This window comes from Aspergillus foveolatus, assembly GCF_047715535.1.
Source record: "Aspergillus foveolatus strain CBS 279.81 unplaced genomic scaffold BDW70scaffold_114, whole genome shotgun sequence".
Classification (NCBI taxonomy): domain Eukaryota; kingdom Fungi; phylum Ascomycota; class Eurotiomycetes; order Eurotiales; family Aspergillaceae; genus Aspergillus; species Aspergillus foveolatus.
This window is the reverse complement of record NW_027396178.1, coordinates 25967-42173: the sequence shown is the minus strand read 5'-3', so window position 1 is coordinate 42173 and position 16207 is coordinate 25967. Positions and strand designations below refer to the sequence as shown.

Sequence of the window (16207 nt, the reverse complement as noted above, 5' to 3'; positions counted from 1 at the left end):
TAGTTAAACTGCAGTCTTTAGATAGCCTGAGCACTTATAATAATGCAGTATGCTAGATAAGTCTGCACGGGCAACCCGAGATAACGCGTCTGATATCTTTTACAATAATTGGCTAATTGATCTCTTAGCCCCATATCTGATGATCTCTTATTAGTTAGTCTAATGGGCCGGCCCACTGGCCTTCAAAATTCGAGCAAAGGCGTCCCCCCCCAATTTTTTTATCGAATCTATAACTTTTTTCTTGCCCTTCTGCGTGTACTCTAAAACAAATACCCTCCTTCCCGCGCCTAGATTATAGAATAAAAAGCTTTTATTGATAGATTAGACTATTCTTTATGATAAAAACTGAGAACCTATACAAAATAAATGATACTTATTAAAATGTCAAAAACTAATACTTAAAGCAGAAGGATATGTTCAATCATTAGCATGTAGGTAGTTATATATTTCTGTGTTAGGGAAGAGTAAGCAAGTTGTAATATATTCTGTAATTTGCATATTATTAGCTTGATAATAGCAACTAAATAACGGGAGAAGGCTCATTAACTTTAATTCTTACATGTTAACTGATTTCTTTATTCTTGATACTTGTAAAGTCAATACATCAAGATACAACCAGGAAATACATAAATATGCATATCAAATGTTTGTTCTGTTTGTCCACCCACGGGTGACCCTCTTACCCACGCGGGTCACCCATGGCCAACCCTCACCCACCCGTGGGTGAGAGGTCCTCACCCATCACCCACCCATCGAGGGTGAATGGGTGACCCGTCGCGGGCCACCCACGGGTAATGCCGAGGTCTAATGATGTTTATCTTAGAAATGTATACTTAATTACAAACTGAATACTCGAAAAATACCAGAAATAATGCATAATCTACGGAGTCCCGTTTAGGCACTGATTCTTGGCGTGTTTGGTATGTTTAAGATCGTATGATAATCGGCGGGTACCCATAGAGCTGAACTTGAGGATCGTTATCCGCAACCTGCGGATAGTTGGATCCTAACATAGGATCGTTGTCGTACGATAATCAGCGGGTAAGGATCGGATCCGCCGACCCTGCGGATCCTGCCGCAGCCTAACTAGGAGTAACTTCGATGAGCATCAACTATAAATACACACTGATCAAACGATCTCAATATTGATCCGATTGCATAGCGGGGTGGTGCAAACGGAGACACCTTGCACCCCTGGGTCTATGAGATATCCGACATAGTGCTGGCAAGCTTGTCAAAGCCAGAACATGCGTATATTACTGATATTATTCAGCATATTATAAGTTACGTCATGAGTCAGGCTAGATTGGGTTAATCTAGCGAGAATTATGCTAGTGCGGATAGTAACGAGATATCCATATCGTATCCGCGTGGACTTGGATGTGGATAAATATAGCAACTCAGGTAACTGGTATCCGCATGGATACTATATGGATAGCATTTGCTATCTGATATCCGCGGATATGTCGCAGTCTATAATGTACTAGCATAATTTATGTAGATTCTCTCTGCATTTTTTTGTATTCCCTTGTCACAGGCTTAAAAATCTTATTGGTATGTTATCCTGCTGTTAATACATTGACATTACTATTAAATTATGAGTATATCTATTTTACTAATAGCCACTCCCATATCTATTCAGTTAGCCAAGAGTTGGTCTTTGTAGCATTAACAAGTAGTATTGGACTAAAATAATATGCTAAATAGCGCAATAGTCACTATATTTGATTGATAAAGCTGCCCTTCTAGTATAATCAGTGTCACAGGCTATGGCCTGGATCTTGGTTATCGGCCATGCCCTCAACCTGGTTCTAAGTAAGGTCTCTGCAACATCAGTGTACAGCCTCGGAATTGCGGCCTCGTAGGAAAAGAGATCCGTCGACATGCAAGTCCGGGAAGTCGGAAGTCTTGACGTATGATTGGGAAAGATTGGTAAAGGGGGGAGGATGATATCTGTGCTTCTATCTCTTGTTTCTTTCTCTAAGCTTGTGATACTCGTTTACACAAGACAGCCAGTTGAAAATAATACTGCCTACGCCCGTTACAGTAATAGGCTAGCTATAACCATAACCTTACTGCAGGGCGAGGTTATCAATATATCATAACCATTACCTCACCGCGCGGTTATGGTGATGGTTAACCGCGGCTAACCACAGGTAAGCCGCAGTCTACTCATGATGTTGCAAGTAGAATGGTGTCTTTAAACGGTTGTAGAAGGTGTGTCAAAGTAGGTGAGCTTAGGCTTATTCTTTCTAGACTAAGCATTAAAGTCATCTTTATGGTGTGGCGAGAAATCACATTGTCAGGGTAACAACAGAAATAGGAATTTAACCAATCAGATTATGGACAAGGAGTAACAGTCGTCAAGTGGCGTCTGTTACTTAGTAGGCTACATTCGTGTAGTTGATACAGTTTCCTTCTGCCCTTTCTCCTTGAAGCGTACATGCTTATCCACAACAGAAGATGCTCGCAGCCCACGGGAACATTCCGCCCGTTAGGTGGGTGTCACTGTTTATGCTGTAAATGGCTGCATTGGAGATGCTGACCATTTCGACGGCTACCAGAATCACACTTTCCGGTATAAGAGGAAGAACTACGCGGTCGATATTCCAAAGAACTCTATGAGCCTCAGCATCCAATATATTATCAAGATACTCCCGTGAGTCACTGGTGGATCAAGCTATCTACTGCGGAATCTCCCATTCCACATCCTCCCCTTGCCCCTCAACCCACGGAAAGCACGCATCCCACAACGCCCTAATCACCCCATCCCCAACCGCAAGCAACTCCATCCAAACCTCTTCATCCGCAACCTTCACCCAAATCATAAACGCCTGAAAAACAAAATCCGCAAGGCCAGGCCGCTCACCCTCGAAAAACGGCCCTCCCTTCTTCTTTCCCAGGCCCGGCCCTCGAAGCATCTGCACAATAGGCCCCATCTTCCTCTTCATCTCCTCGACCAATTTCCGGACCTGAGCCTCGTCAGTGGGGTAGACTTCCGAAAGCGGTTTACCCAGCATGTCCGGCGCCGAGCGGGTTCGGATGAAATATTCTCTACCCCGCGGGGAATCAAGGATATCAGCGATCCGCGGCACCGTGAGTGCGTATCCTGCGAAGATCACACTGCGCATTAACTCATTCACCGCGACAGCAAGCGCATAGCTTGCGTCCCCGTTCGGAAAGACGCTGGGATACTCTGGCGCAGGGTAGAGTTCTTCTAGGTACAGGGCGATGGGGAGGGAATCCATCATCGCGCCGGAGAAGTTCGATGTCGATTTTAGCGACGGATGGATGATTGCTGGAAGAGTATATGGTTTCGGGGCTGTTCCTGGTGCATGTGCGGGGACAGAGAGGGATTGCAGGAGCGGTGCGATATCTGGGAGGGGGATGTAGCTTTGTGTGTAGGGGATGCGTTTGTAGTTCAGTGCAAGGCGGATTTTGAGGGTGTTGGGGGACCAGGATTTATTAGGGCCTGATTAGGGGTTAGTATTCGAGAAAGTACTAATTATTGATAGATGGGATGAGACAAACCTGGTAAGGCCGACAAGATGTCGAAGAACTGAACCGGTGTTGAGGCTGGCATGCTGGTGTGTTTGCCGGTCAAGTTGTTCGCTTGGACTCGCTGATTTCTCAGGGAGACCGTTGCATAGAATATATATGCTGTCGTTGGAAATTGTGGGCTGAGGCTGGATTCCTCAGCCGGTGTACAAATTTAGCATGATCTTGCCTTGTCCACGCATGAGAAGGCACATGATAGGCGTATATCTCGCTTTCTTTCGGTAGGTGAGATCCGTGCCCCGCAAAAGACAAGCCAATGCCAAGCCCCGCATCAAGACCCTGATTTTTATGGAGCGTCAGGCTAGACGTGATTACCTGCATTAACCGTCAAATAATATAAACGAATGAAGGTCTGCTTCTTTCGATCTAGCTCCATATGGTGGTTTAAATACATAAGGAATAATAGGCAATCTAGCCTAATACGGCAGCTTTAAGAGACATAAGATTTCAATCATGGAAATAGCAGAAAAGCCCAGCGGTCGCATAGGTTCTGGCTAGGAATGCGCATAATGGGCACAGGTTGGGCTGACACACCCTTTTGGCTTGACAGCCGTCACACTTTCACAGGACGTTTAGTACAGAGCCACATGGCTATAGCTTAAGATGCATTTACTGCTGGAAGAAGACGTTCCTTGCCTATTCTCCGGGAAATGATTCGAAACCGGGATTGAGGAGAGGAGAAGGGGGGCTGTGAGCTTAATCTCGGCCTCCCGGACCACGGATCGCGCGGGGATGCCCGCTATTATTGGGCGCTTGCCAGCTATTCTGCGGAGCCTGGAGTAGATACACTAGTCATTCTTGGTTGGGTTTTGTTGTTTGGAAATCTTCCCTATCTAGAACATCTACAGCTTCGCAGCAGGAGCCGCGTCTAACATATCGCTCATCTCTGATCTTGGGAACTCTGGGTTTGGCGTCGAGTCCAGCTGCTCAGGAGTGCGGTCCCACGACCATTTCCGCTGCAGGTGCGCCTCCAATTTGCCCTCCAGCATCTGTACAACATATTTGCCAATAATGGGGAAGAACTTGAACCCATGGAAGGATCCACACGTGGCAACATAGAGCCCTTTGGCGGCCGAATGCGGCGAAATAATAAAGTCACCTGTGGGGGTGAAGGCGTCCCTGAAGTCCCGTCAGCAGTGATCCTCCGCTGCACCAGGAGGGTGTCCGTTGCTCACCAGCAGATTCGGAATTTTTCCATCTCCCACGTCGCTGTTGGCGCGCCATAGAACATGCGAGCCGAGTAGCGCACATCATCTTGCAGCCTGCGCGAGACGTTCCACTGTGCGTAATCCTTGTCTGTGGGCGGTGCAGAGACAAATCGGCCGGGAAGCACTTCTTGCGTGTTGCTGAAGATGGTGCGACCCCACCATTTGAGCTGCTTCTCTGGCGTTGGGGGGAGAGTGCCGAGGAAGGGCCCTGCAATGGACATTAGCATATGCCTATTGTCGACTGGAAAAAGAGGCGCATGCCCTTGTCAGCAGAATACCCTTGAAACCCCACTGGCATTTTAGCAAACTTCTCGTACAACTTCTCGTCAAGCGTCACCATCCCGGTAGCGATGCCACCAGCAACGATCCTGGGCCCAGCGCGAAGGTCCTCTTTCCCCGTCGCAGCCGCCGTAAACTCCAGCAGCTTCGCAGTGAATGCGCCCGTCGAGAGAATCACATTGGAAGCCTTAATCTCCTCGCCGGTTGCTGTCTTGACTCCAGAGCAATCCCCATGCTTGTTAAACACCAGCGTCTCAACGTCCGCCTGCACATACTTTACGCCCAATTCGATCGCCTTCCTTGTAACAGCCCGCAGACAATCGCCTGCCGCAGCCCACCCACTTGTCTTATTAATCAGCACCTCCTTTGCATCTGTATAATCGGCCTGCTCAAACAAGCCCCCGTACATCGCGCGCGCCTCCTTGAGGGGAAACGCCGCAAGTTCGGCCTTGCGCCCGAGCTTCTTGTAGTTGCCCACGACGTCCTGCGCGTAGTCGTCACGACACACCCAGTAGACGCCCGTCTCGTGGAAGTACGGCTGCCACAGCGGATCATTGTTGAAGATATCCTGCGCCTCGAGCGCAAGTGCGCAGTAGGTGATGTCCGCGTAGTCAGCGCGGACGACCTTGTTCCAGTCCCAGGATGCAGCGACGCGGGAATCGGCGTCGAAGGCGTCGCGGTCGACGAGAGTTACGGACGAGTTGGGGTGCGCTTTGATCAGGTAGTAAGCGGTCGATACGCCGAAGATGCCTGCGCCAAGGATGAGGTAGGATTGCTGGCTTGTGCTCATTGTGGCGGGTTTCGTTTACTGTGGAGGGTGGTAGTGCGTCAGATGGACGCGTGAGTCGAGGGAGGAGATCAGGTCAAAATAGCTGAGCATATGCGGTTGGTGCGGGGAGAGTCCCGCTTCACCTACGGTACTTTTGCCCGGAAATGGCATACAGATCCTGACTTTGTGGGGATCGTGAGCGGTCAGTCAAGCGCAGGGCGGAATCGGAGTCGCTCTTATGGGGCAGAGACCATACTCCGGAGTAGTCAAATCAGACCATTTACATATTCTCCGCGGGAAACTCGAGATGGCGGCTTCCCCTCACTCCTCACGAGGACATAAGAGCCTCGCACTCGGAGCCATGGTCGATTGTTGCGTCCAAGACTGATACGTCGTCCGTATCTTGGCATTCGGGACTCCATTGCTCTCCTTTTCCATGACATCATCAGTGGAGTCGGTCTTGGCTGTGTCGATCCAGCATACAACGCTCCGTCAATCAATGATGGCAACTCCAAACTCTCAGTGTAAGGAGGCAGTCCATAAGCAAAAAGGCTGGCACTCTGAGCCCGCTTTTTTGCTTCTTCTCTGCTTGGAAGGTGGAATTCATGCTCCCTCATCCTTCCCTGGGTTCAGTCAAGGGCTCTTGCAGACCGGAGATGGGATACAATACCTGGGCCTCAAGTACGCCTCCGTAGCAGAACGCTTTGGCTGATCCCAAGCCTTGGGGATGCCAGCCTGTCCGCTGAGATTGACGCGTCTGAGCTGTATACGGTTGGCCGGTTGGCCGGTTTATCAGGTTTAGACCGGAAATAATAACGGATCGGCGCACTTTTTTACTATCCGGTTTCTAATCCGGTCAAACCGGCAGGCTCTCATCTTATCCGTTAACGGCAGACCGGCGAAAATTATATATAGTTCACCCGTGAGGCCCTGACCTAGCTCACTTTATTCTGGAATCTGGCCGCAGTGTAGGAGAATAAATACTTATGGTTGTCACGGGGGCAGCCTGAGCCTGCACCTTGATAATGGTATGCTATTCTCCATATGACAATGATGTGGATATCTAAGAAAGGCCTTGGAGTGGAATTTATGATTAGATATTATACTTCACAGCCTTCAGATACCACTTAAAAGCATTAGCATCCTCATAGTTTCTGCACTCATCGAATGCCTTCTGATCCCTATTGTAACGGGCGTAGGTAGTATTGTTTTCAACTAGCTGTCCTGTATACACGAATATCACAAGCTTAGAGAAACAAATAAAAGACAGAAACATGTACCCTCTCTCCTCCCTTTTATCAACCTTTCTGGACATACGTCAACACTTTTGACTTTTCCACCGTGGTTCAGACAGATGTAACCTTGTTTAGACCTTTGGTTGAGGGAATTGCCGATAACCAAGACCCAGGCCATAGCCTGTGACACCTATTACATCTCTGCCTGCACTAAAACACCTTTCAACTGCAACCTCTGATGCTGGGATTGCTAGGTAACCTCGTCCAGCAGCAGCCATTTGTGGGTATTCATCTTTATGAAGATTCTACCAATTGCACAGCCGATTTGGATCCTTTGTGTCATGTAATTTGACTCGGGGACTGTCAAAGTAACGATTAATATCAGACTGGATCTGCTCAGTCCAGGGCTCTAGCTTCTGAAGCAGCTGAGAGACAATATCTTTATACTTATCATGGTAATCTGTAAATAATGGCTCAGCTGGTTCGGACATATCCTTAGGACATTCTGGTGGATATTTTCGATAAAGCGTAGAGCATAGTTCATGCAGTATTAATCTGCTACTATCACCATCTGCTTGTAATATCTTAACAAGCATTTTACCCTTGATCCGAGGATCCAGTATAAGGGCAGTGTAATAGACATCAGAGACATCCATAAAAGTATAATACTTGTTATACTTCTGCATGCCTTCTCTTACTGCAATAGCAATATTATTGTCCAGGTTACTAAAGTCGCCTTTCTGTTCTGCGGCGTTGTCAAGTATATCGTGAAGGGTATAGTAAATTGGGACAGCGAGACTGATTTGAGGCTTCCTCTCTGAAATAAACAAGGTAAAGTTGCTAAATTTCAAGAGTACCTTTCAGATCTGGGACAGATATGACTATTCTGTTGTAGTAAATAGGGGGAACTTGGCCTGATATTTGAGGAAGATATCAATTTGGTGCTGTGCACGTAAACTACTATCAAGTTTTTGATAGGTAGAGTTCCAGCGTGTATCAACATCATGTCACGGGCGTAGGAAGTATTGTTTTCAACTAGCTGTCCTGTATTCACGAATATCACAAGCTTAGAGAAGCAAATGAAAGACAGAAACATGAACCCTCTCTCCTCCCTTTTATCAACTTTTCTGGACATACGTCAACACTTTTGACTTTTCCGTACCTTGGTTCAGACAGATGTAACCTTGTTTAGACCTTTGGTTGAGGGCATTGCCGATAACCAAGACCCAGGCCATAGCCTGTGACACATCATACTCAATAAACTTATCTGGAAGACCTTCTAGCTTGCAAGTTTCCTTCTAATTCCGCCATCTCTGAGGGCTTCGATGAATCCAAAGTGAGAAGACATGAAGCTTTTCCAGAGCTGACTGGGTTGTAAAAGGTTTCCTACTTTGTAGGCTATCACACGCAGTAGAAGCATCCTCAGTATTGCCTGATCTTAATGCTCTGAGGATATCCTTTATAATCAGGTTCAAAATATGGGCAAGACAGCGGACATAGCTCTCTAGACCCTGAAATAATGGAGGAGAACTAAGTCTCTTCTTTAGGCTTTCATGTAGTTTATAGGCCAATGCTTCATTATTACTAGCATTATTGCCAGTAATAGCTATAAGCTTGGACTCAAGGTGTAATTCCACAAGAAGGGCTTCAACTGCAGCAGCAAGATTCTCTCCACTATGGATACCATGGAGTTCAGTAAAGTCAAGGATCCTTTCCTTGTATTTGAAGTCCTCGGTAAGCCAATGGCCAATAATCCCAAGAATAGGAAGGTGATTCTTGCTTGTCCAAACATCCAGAGATACGGCAATTGTTTTGCATTTTGTCACTGGCTTGCATTTCAAATCATAGCATTGTACAGTGAACTGATCCATAAGCCGCTGCCAAACTGTGAATCATGATGAAAATAGAAGCTTGATTCCTGGTATATCATAGAAGATTTGCCGGAATTCTGGGGATTTAATAGCAGTAAATGCTTGTTTCTGCTTGACAATCCATTGAAGAATATTCTTCTTAAGGACTTGTTGACGGGAAAGGCCAGCATGCTCACTGAGTAGACTTGTAACCAGCACGGGTGAAGGCAGGGAGCCGTACTGGTATGGTGAAAACGGCAGAAGATTGTGCCTGCGTGGACAAGACAACGGCGTGCGGTCTGGGGATTGGCCTTCATCTAGTGCGATAGTGATTGTCTAGCTTTCAAGGTATCTGTACGCGAAGCACGCCATCCAGTGCAAGCGTATAGTATCTTAAGTGGGTAGTAGCGGAGGATAAAGAGAGCGCGGTAGTAGCCATGGCCTATGGACAAGGCTCTTTCGGCGCTCTGGGACTGAGGCCGGGTTGGTTCGAGATGGGCGAATGTTGTGTCAAGGTCCCGCGAAGAGGCGGAAGTCGTTAGGGTGGGCGGCTTGTGACCTTGCATGGTTGTGAGGAGCCTGCTACCTCGGAGGGCGTTTCGCTCCTCGAGCCAGAAGGTAAAACATAAGAGCGTTTGCGACAGCTCTGAAACCTTTGCAATTTGGGACTTGGGGCCGTACACGTCACTGAGAAGTATCTTTAGACCTGGCGTAGGGTCTTCTCTATCTTATGGATTAGATGTCGCGACCAGTCGGGGACAACTGAAACATACGTGCTAAATAACGTCTCTTCCGTTCCTGAGCACTCCCTACCTTCCATAAATATATCTCACAAGGCATCTGTAAATCAATAGTCTCTCCTTGCAGCTCTGGGGGTACATCTAACAGAACGGCCACCATGGCATCGATTAGAATCAGTCGAGAGGCAATGATTGTTACCGAGCACTTTTTCGAACAGACCATAGAGTCATCGGCATACTCTATCCACAATACACTAATCTTCGACGGCCTTCCGCTCGGATCCAAGCGTGCCAATCATGAGGTTGGTCCATGAGCAGTTGATTTGGCGTGTGAGGAACACTAGCAGCATCTATAAAGACTAATATGAGAGTTGCTAGCCATGCGCGTTCTTTATCCAAAATCATGTGGTAATCTCTGTAGCCGCAGAACCACAAGCCTAGGTTGTATAAAAGCTCAGATCGAGCTAGTGATGTTATATCAGATCGTCGAAAATGTATTGACTATTCAAAGTTAGCAAGAGTTGCCGCCAAACCCACCTATTATGAATTCATAAGAGTAGGAATTGCTGTCCCCAGGAGCTCTAACAGCGCAGTAATGCATAGCAAAAGTCTGGCAAAGAAAATGACAGGTCGAACAGGTCGGTTCAGGTGGTGGGGTCGTCTTACTCAACGTCACCAGTGCAAACCCTGTGCAGCAGATCTAGTGATTTGATGTTAGCACTGCCCAATATCCAGTCATATAGAATCATCGTGTCGCAATTATTGGAGAGGAGCTTATTGGCCGACTCCAAGGCAAAGATAGCTGGCGAGTCCATGAACTAGTTGATAACTGCCTTGATGTAGGACGGTAGGCAGCCTGAAAGGTGGCGCTGGTATTGATAGTTGAAACGCCCCCTTCGTGCTTCTGGAGCCATACTTGGCCGGTCGACGGCTCAGTATTCACATTGCTAAAGCCCCAGGTGCGCAGGATCTTATCCCCCGACTTGGGTCCAGCACCAAATCCACGTCCGCGTCGTTGGTCAGCATACTGATCCAGTACGAGTTGGAGCCCGCAAAATAGTCTCTCACCCTATCAATGGTGAATTTTAGTCCGTTGGCCGAGAAGAATTTAGTTTATGAGGGGACAGATGTTGTGCTGGTTGTTGTGGTGGCTGTCCGTGTGGTGCTACTGGTCGTCGTAGTGAGGGTTGTGGAGGAACTGGTAGCAGTCCCTGTAGGGCAGACGAGTATCTTACTGCATCACATCTGGGGATATTCTATACACGGCAAGTACTGGCTATACCACTAAATTTAGTACATGCGAATATAACCCGAGACACAGGTGGTGGCTCCTGACCAGTTGTTTCTTCCGCATTGCCATACGCGCCACTCTGCGCGGTGGCAGCACCCAGCAAAGAGATGAGAGGGAGCGCTTCTTGTCTTCATGTTAATGGCTGCGGCGAAGAGCATGTATCGCGGACAAGACGGTAAATAGCCCGACCTAATATTTATATGTGAATACCACCGTTTCCGTCTCGGATCTCCACGACGAATTGGACGACCTTACAAGCAGGACATTCCTGCAGTGCCTTCTGGTCACGCAAGTACATTATCGGCTCGGGTAGTGCAATCTCCAATCTCCCTTCTGCAAGGCAATCACCGTCCCGAGGATTGAGTGGCTGGATATCGAACCATGCCCAGGCCGTGCTCTCGTAGCCTTACCTCTTCCGGCGACCCAGTTCAGCATACCTGGGTAGCTGTCAAATCACTCGAGCTTGTGATCGAGCAACCGCTAATTAAGAGAGACACATTGCGGAGGATAGCACCAAGTCGAACTATAATGGCAGTACCTTGCCAAGATGCAGTTCCGTGCTCGTTTGGAATAGTTTCAACCCACATTAGGCATACCCCAGACTCAATCCCGCAATGCCCTCAAATGATGAGGTTAGATAAATCCCTTGTAGTAAGTCGAGGAGACGTCCGGGCCTGCCGTCATTCCCTGCAGCTGCTTTTGGCTTCCAGCGGGCAAGTTGATGGTGTTCACGCTTTTCTAATCAGGCAACCTCGGCTTGCCTGAGCCCACTTTACTTGGGTTCCAGGCTCCTGTAATTGAACGCACCACCTCATTCGTCTTTCGGGATATACCTGATCGCTTTCCATTGGCACTCCACAAGCGAGCGTCTTGATAGCGCCTGCGGTCTATTGCCTAGGAGAATGAGTGATTGAACAGTACCATTCACCCGTAAAAGCGCCATATTTCTTTCCCATTACCGGGCCAGAATTCTGTCCCGAGCTACCTGCTGCAGATTGGTGTATCTAGTCGAGTAAAGGACTTGGTACTTGTACCTTGCCCAACACGATCTTTTCCTCAGCGCTCAAATGAGCTCTGAACTCTTCATCCCACAATCACCATTGCATGTCCCGCTATGAAGCACGTGCAGCAAAGAGACTCCTGTTCTCTAACTCCACGGCCAGCGAATGATGGTATTGCTCCTGGCCGCCATGAGCTTTTAGCCGTATCTAAAAATGCCTCTCGCTGCCCTCATTTTCGGTCGCGCATACAGTACATACAGTAGTACTATATATATAGCAGCATTGAGGCAAGATTATCCTCCGTTCCCATGTCCCTCCATTCAGTATGTCCGATATTTTTCCTTAATAGGGAACTCCAACACTTCTATCTCTGTTTTGGTTTCGTCTTGGTGTTTACCCATCGACAGGTGGAAAAATAGGGACTGCCGTGTGTGACAGGCTGTGTTCACAGGCAACATTGCACGAATAATGAGGTTGAAAATTCATGAATCGGACCACCGATTGCACCGGTAGGGAAAACGATTAGAGCAAGGGGAGAAGGTGTATTCTGGACATGGTAGCATGTAAGTTGCGATATGATAACTCGCAATCTCGGAAATTAACGCATATTGCTATTGTTGCAATACAAATTGAAGCGGTGTACAGGAATTATTTATTTACCAATGTTCTAATTGAAAGTGATGTCCCAATAATCAATCTTGAAGTGTTCAGCAAGGCCCCATTATAAATATATGCAGCGCGGCGAATACTTGGAATTTTGCCATTTCTAAGAGTTCTTATAACAAGTCAAAGCCTTCCTTTTTGCTCCACCAGTGATAGCTTGAATATCAGTATTAGTTAACGCGTCAAAACTCGATGAGGCGACTGACCAGGATAAGCTATGGGTGGGATGGTTTATGCAAGGAACTCGGGGAGCGGAACAACGGAGACTTTTTACCAGGTACTGGAGACGGTGGTATTACGCCGAAAATAGATTCTGACAAATTGATATCAGGGCAACACCAAATGAAAATGATCGCGCTTTTGACAGATGAGCTTCCTTCTCTTCATATCCTTCATGAATTTAATTCTCTTTCTCGTCAGTGAACCTCCTCGCCATCACTACGGCCAAGTAACGGTCAAGCCTAGCGACAATGACCGCCCCGTCGTTAGAAGGGCAGGAAACTGCAGCGCATCATTCCGAAATTTCACCAATGAGGCATGGTGTTGGTAAGTAGCTTTCTAGATATCCTACACCAGTTGGAGAGCTCTGCATGCGATGACTAACCCATACAGACTCAGGTCTAGGTTCTGCACAGACTGCGAACGATGAATACGTGTACATTGCCGATGGCTACCACATGGTTCGGCGGATCATCTTCATCATGACAGTGTGTTCATCCATGTTTACAAACCAGTTGGGCCTATGCAACACTCTCACGACGCCCGAAATAATCGGAGAATCCTTTGGTGTCACCGATCCTGGTAAACTCTCGTGGACAATCTCTGGCTACGGCTTGACTCTAGGCACATTCATCTTGATCGGAGGACGTTTGGGTGACGAGTTTGGCAACAAGGCAATATTCATCATCGGTATGGGCTGGCTTGCCTTGACCAGCATGATGGCAGGAGTGTCTGTCTACTCCAGCTACCCCGTCTACATACTTGCTCGTATTCTGCAGGGCCTTGGTCCCGCCTTGACTGTGCCTAATGCACTAGCTATCATGGGCAAATGCTTCTCACAGGGTCCTCGAAACATGGGGTTCGCATGGTTTGCTGCATCAGCTCCTGTCGGTGCGATGGCAGGTCTCCTCTTTGGGCCCCTCTTTGCCATGGCTTGGTGGCCATGGATCTACTGGAGTCAGGCTTTGGGGGTTGCTTTGCTCTTTGTCATCTCTCTCGTCGCAATTCCAAGCATGCCTGTAGAGGGTGAGCGAAAGCGACGAACGATTCGCGAAATTTTGAACCGAGTTGATATTCTGGGAGGTGCAAGCGGTGTGACAGCACTGGTTCTGTTCAACTTCGCCTGGAATCAGAGCCTGGTCACTACGTGGGATGAACCTTACGTCTATGTATGCCTGATCCTAAGTTTCTTTTTTCTAGCGGCGTTCTTTTACATCGAACTTCGTCTAGCTCGTTATCCAATCCTACCTGTCGCTGTCCTCACTTCTGACATTGCTTTCGTCTTTGGTTGTACAGCAGCGGGCTGGTCCACATTCGGTATCTGGGTAAGTACTGATCTTTGCCCCGAAATTATGTCAAACTAATGATGTATCTAGCTATTCTACGTCATCCGAATATGTCTCAACATCGGTGGCCAAACTCCCATTCAACTGGCTGCATGGCTTTCTCCTATCCTCGTCACCGGCATATCAACAGCATTGATTGTTGGCAAGATAATCAACAAGGTTCCAGCCTCATCCATCATGTTCTTTGCAATGCTTTGCTACTTCCTGACTTCCCTTCTCATGGCCTTGCGGCCCGTACACTCAACGTACTGGACCTACTTCTTTTTCGCCACTGTCATCGCCACCTTTGCAATGGATTCATCGTTGCCTGCTGCCACGATCATCTTCTCTAACGCCGTGCCTCGACAGTACCAGGGCATGGGGTCTAGTGTGATCATGACGATTGTTGTCTACAGTATATCGCTAGGTCTTGGTTTCGCTGGTACCATTGAACTTCAGATCAACAATGGCGGGCATACTAAGGCAGACTTGCTTCATGGCTACCGGGGTACTCTCTGGTTTTCGGTAGGGTTGACAGCGTTCGGCACTGTACTCTCCCTTATCTTTCTACTCAAAGACCATCGAAGACGAAAGGTGCCCAAGAATCAAGTGAAAGAAGAAAGGGCTGGTCCAACTGGGGTTTGACTGTTGAAGGGTTAAAGGTTGACAACTTCTCGATTATTCATTGAAACTCCGAAAACCCACCATAATCAAAGGATTTTTATTGCAAATAGGATTATACAACGGGTATTTAGACTGGCAGTACTTCGGAAAACAATTACAACGTACTCTGTCAAGAAGACCCTGAACTGTGGCCTTTTATCTGTATTCAATTGTCTTCAATTATCAAACACCAGTAACGTGTTGTCTATCATCTAGCGTGACATTTTATCATCTATAACGTGTCATCTATCATTTGTCACCGAAACTCCGTCATACAGTCTGATCTTCCCGTTACCATAGATTCTTGGTTGATTTCATTAATTGGTTCGTAAAGCATCTTGTACAGAAGCAGAATTTGGCTCTCGGTCCCGGCCCGAGTAAAGACGATGCCAGTATTTTTAGATAAGGGTCAAAAGGGAGACTATTATATCGCACATGAAGTAATCAGCCATGTGTGCCGTCATGCCTGGAATGCTGAAGTAAAGTCAGGATACACAGCACTGTCGAGGACAGAAGCCTCCGCTGACGAGCATGAATTGTTTTTTAGAAACAAAAAAAGCTCAAAGGTTTGGCGTTGTGGTGCTCGCTAGCGAGGTCTTAACAGAGACGGAGAATTTGTGTAGTAGTGCCTCCCAAGTTAGGCGCTATAGGAGTGATGTTACTGTGTCCAGTTTCTGGCCGGGGTCTGACTCTAGTCTGTGCGTGCCTGGAAATCGACTGGGCATTTGGCCTTGTCGATTCTTGATGTATATATGGTCGTAGCCTACTTCAATTCTTAGCGGAATATGGCTTGTGTGTCCGTATAAGCTAGCCTAGAACATGTGAATAAGCGAATGAGATAGGTGGCTTCTCTTGGTCTTAATGGCCTAAATTCACGGGGTACCCCAGACATTGACATCTGTGGCAGCCTGGAATAGAAGCAAGATACCATCTAGGCCAGCCCATAACTCTAACACTAACCCGGCACGCGGGCTCAGTTATGCGATGAGCGTTTCGGTCTCGAAAGTGTGGAAGTTACATCACGAAACCTCGACCCATTTACACTGACGCGGGTCGCCCTTATTGCGTCTCGGAAACTTGGAAAACAGAAATGTGTAGGGCGTGCACAGATCTTAATCCCCGGCTACGCACGGGCACGTATATCAAACCGGTATTCGATACGTCGGAATCGTACAATGAAGGAGTCCCCAAAATCGGCCATTGCATCTCTCATGAATAGTGACATTGAGACCGGAACCACTACACCATATAGCGTCGACGATGATGCGAAATCATCAGCGAGCTCTCTAACTACAAGCTCGGTGCTCGATAGCAGCGCTAAGCCTGACTACGACCTAGAAGTTTAAGATATCTGTCAGTCGACTTGACCTATAACCTCAATCGTACTGCAAGGCAGTCTTAAGACT

General features: G+C 47.5%; 4 protein-coding genes across 4 annotated transcripts; 1 reads left to right on the top strand and 3 right to left on the bottom strand.

Moving 5' to 3' along the window:
• Positions 1 to 1234: 1234 nt before the first annotated feature.
• BDW70DRAFT_144938 (uncharacterized protein) lies at positions 1235 to 1426 on the bottom strand (the record flags this gene model as incomplete). The annotated part of the gene is made up of 1 exon (XM_073738343.1): positions 1235 to 1426. A coding segment is annotated over one exon (192 nt), but the record flags the coding sequence as incomplete, so codon positions are not given.
• A 1258-nt stretch (positions 1427 to 2684) lies between these two features.
• On the bottom strand, positions 2685 to 3727 carry BDW70DRAFT_166147 (uncharacterized protein; the record flags this gene model as incomplete). Its single annotated transcript, XM_073741918.1, has 2 exons — positions 3532 to 3727; positions 2685 to 3472 (listed from the first exon to the last, which is right to left on the bottom strand). The coding sequence occupies exons 1-2, from the start codon at positions 3581 to 3583 to the stop codon at positions 2685 to 2687; spliced, it is 840 nt and encodes a 279-aa protein (XP_073591219.1). The 5' UTR covers positions 3584 to 3727.
• Positions 3728 to 4400: 673 nt separating this feature from the next.
• On the bottom strand, positions 4401 to 5835 carry BDW70DRAFT_154230 (NAD(P)/FAD-dependent oxidoreductase; the record flags this gene model as incomplete). Its single annotated transcript, XM_073739797.1, has 3 exons — positions 4401 to 4677; positions 4734 to 4974; positions 5028 to 5835. The coding sequence occupies 3 exons, from the start codon at positions 5833 to 5835 to the stop codon at positions 4401 to 4403; spliced, it is 1326 nt and encodes a 441-aa protein (XP_073591218.1).
• A 7229-nt stretch (positions 5836 to 13064) lies between these two features.
• Positions 13065 to 14998, top strand: BDW70DRAFT_166140 (MFS transporter; the record flags this gene model as incomplete). Its single annotated transcript, XM_073741917.1, has 4 exons — positions 13065 to 13140; positions 13207 to 14138; positions 14190 to 14732; positions 14894 to 14998. 4 exons carry the CDS (start codon positions 13065 to 13067, stop codon positions 14996 to 14998), a joined length of 1656 nt encoding a protein of 551 aa, XP_073591217.1.
• Between the last annotated feature and the right edge of the window lie 1209 nt (positions 14999 to 16207).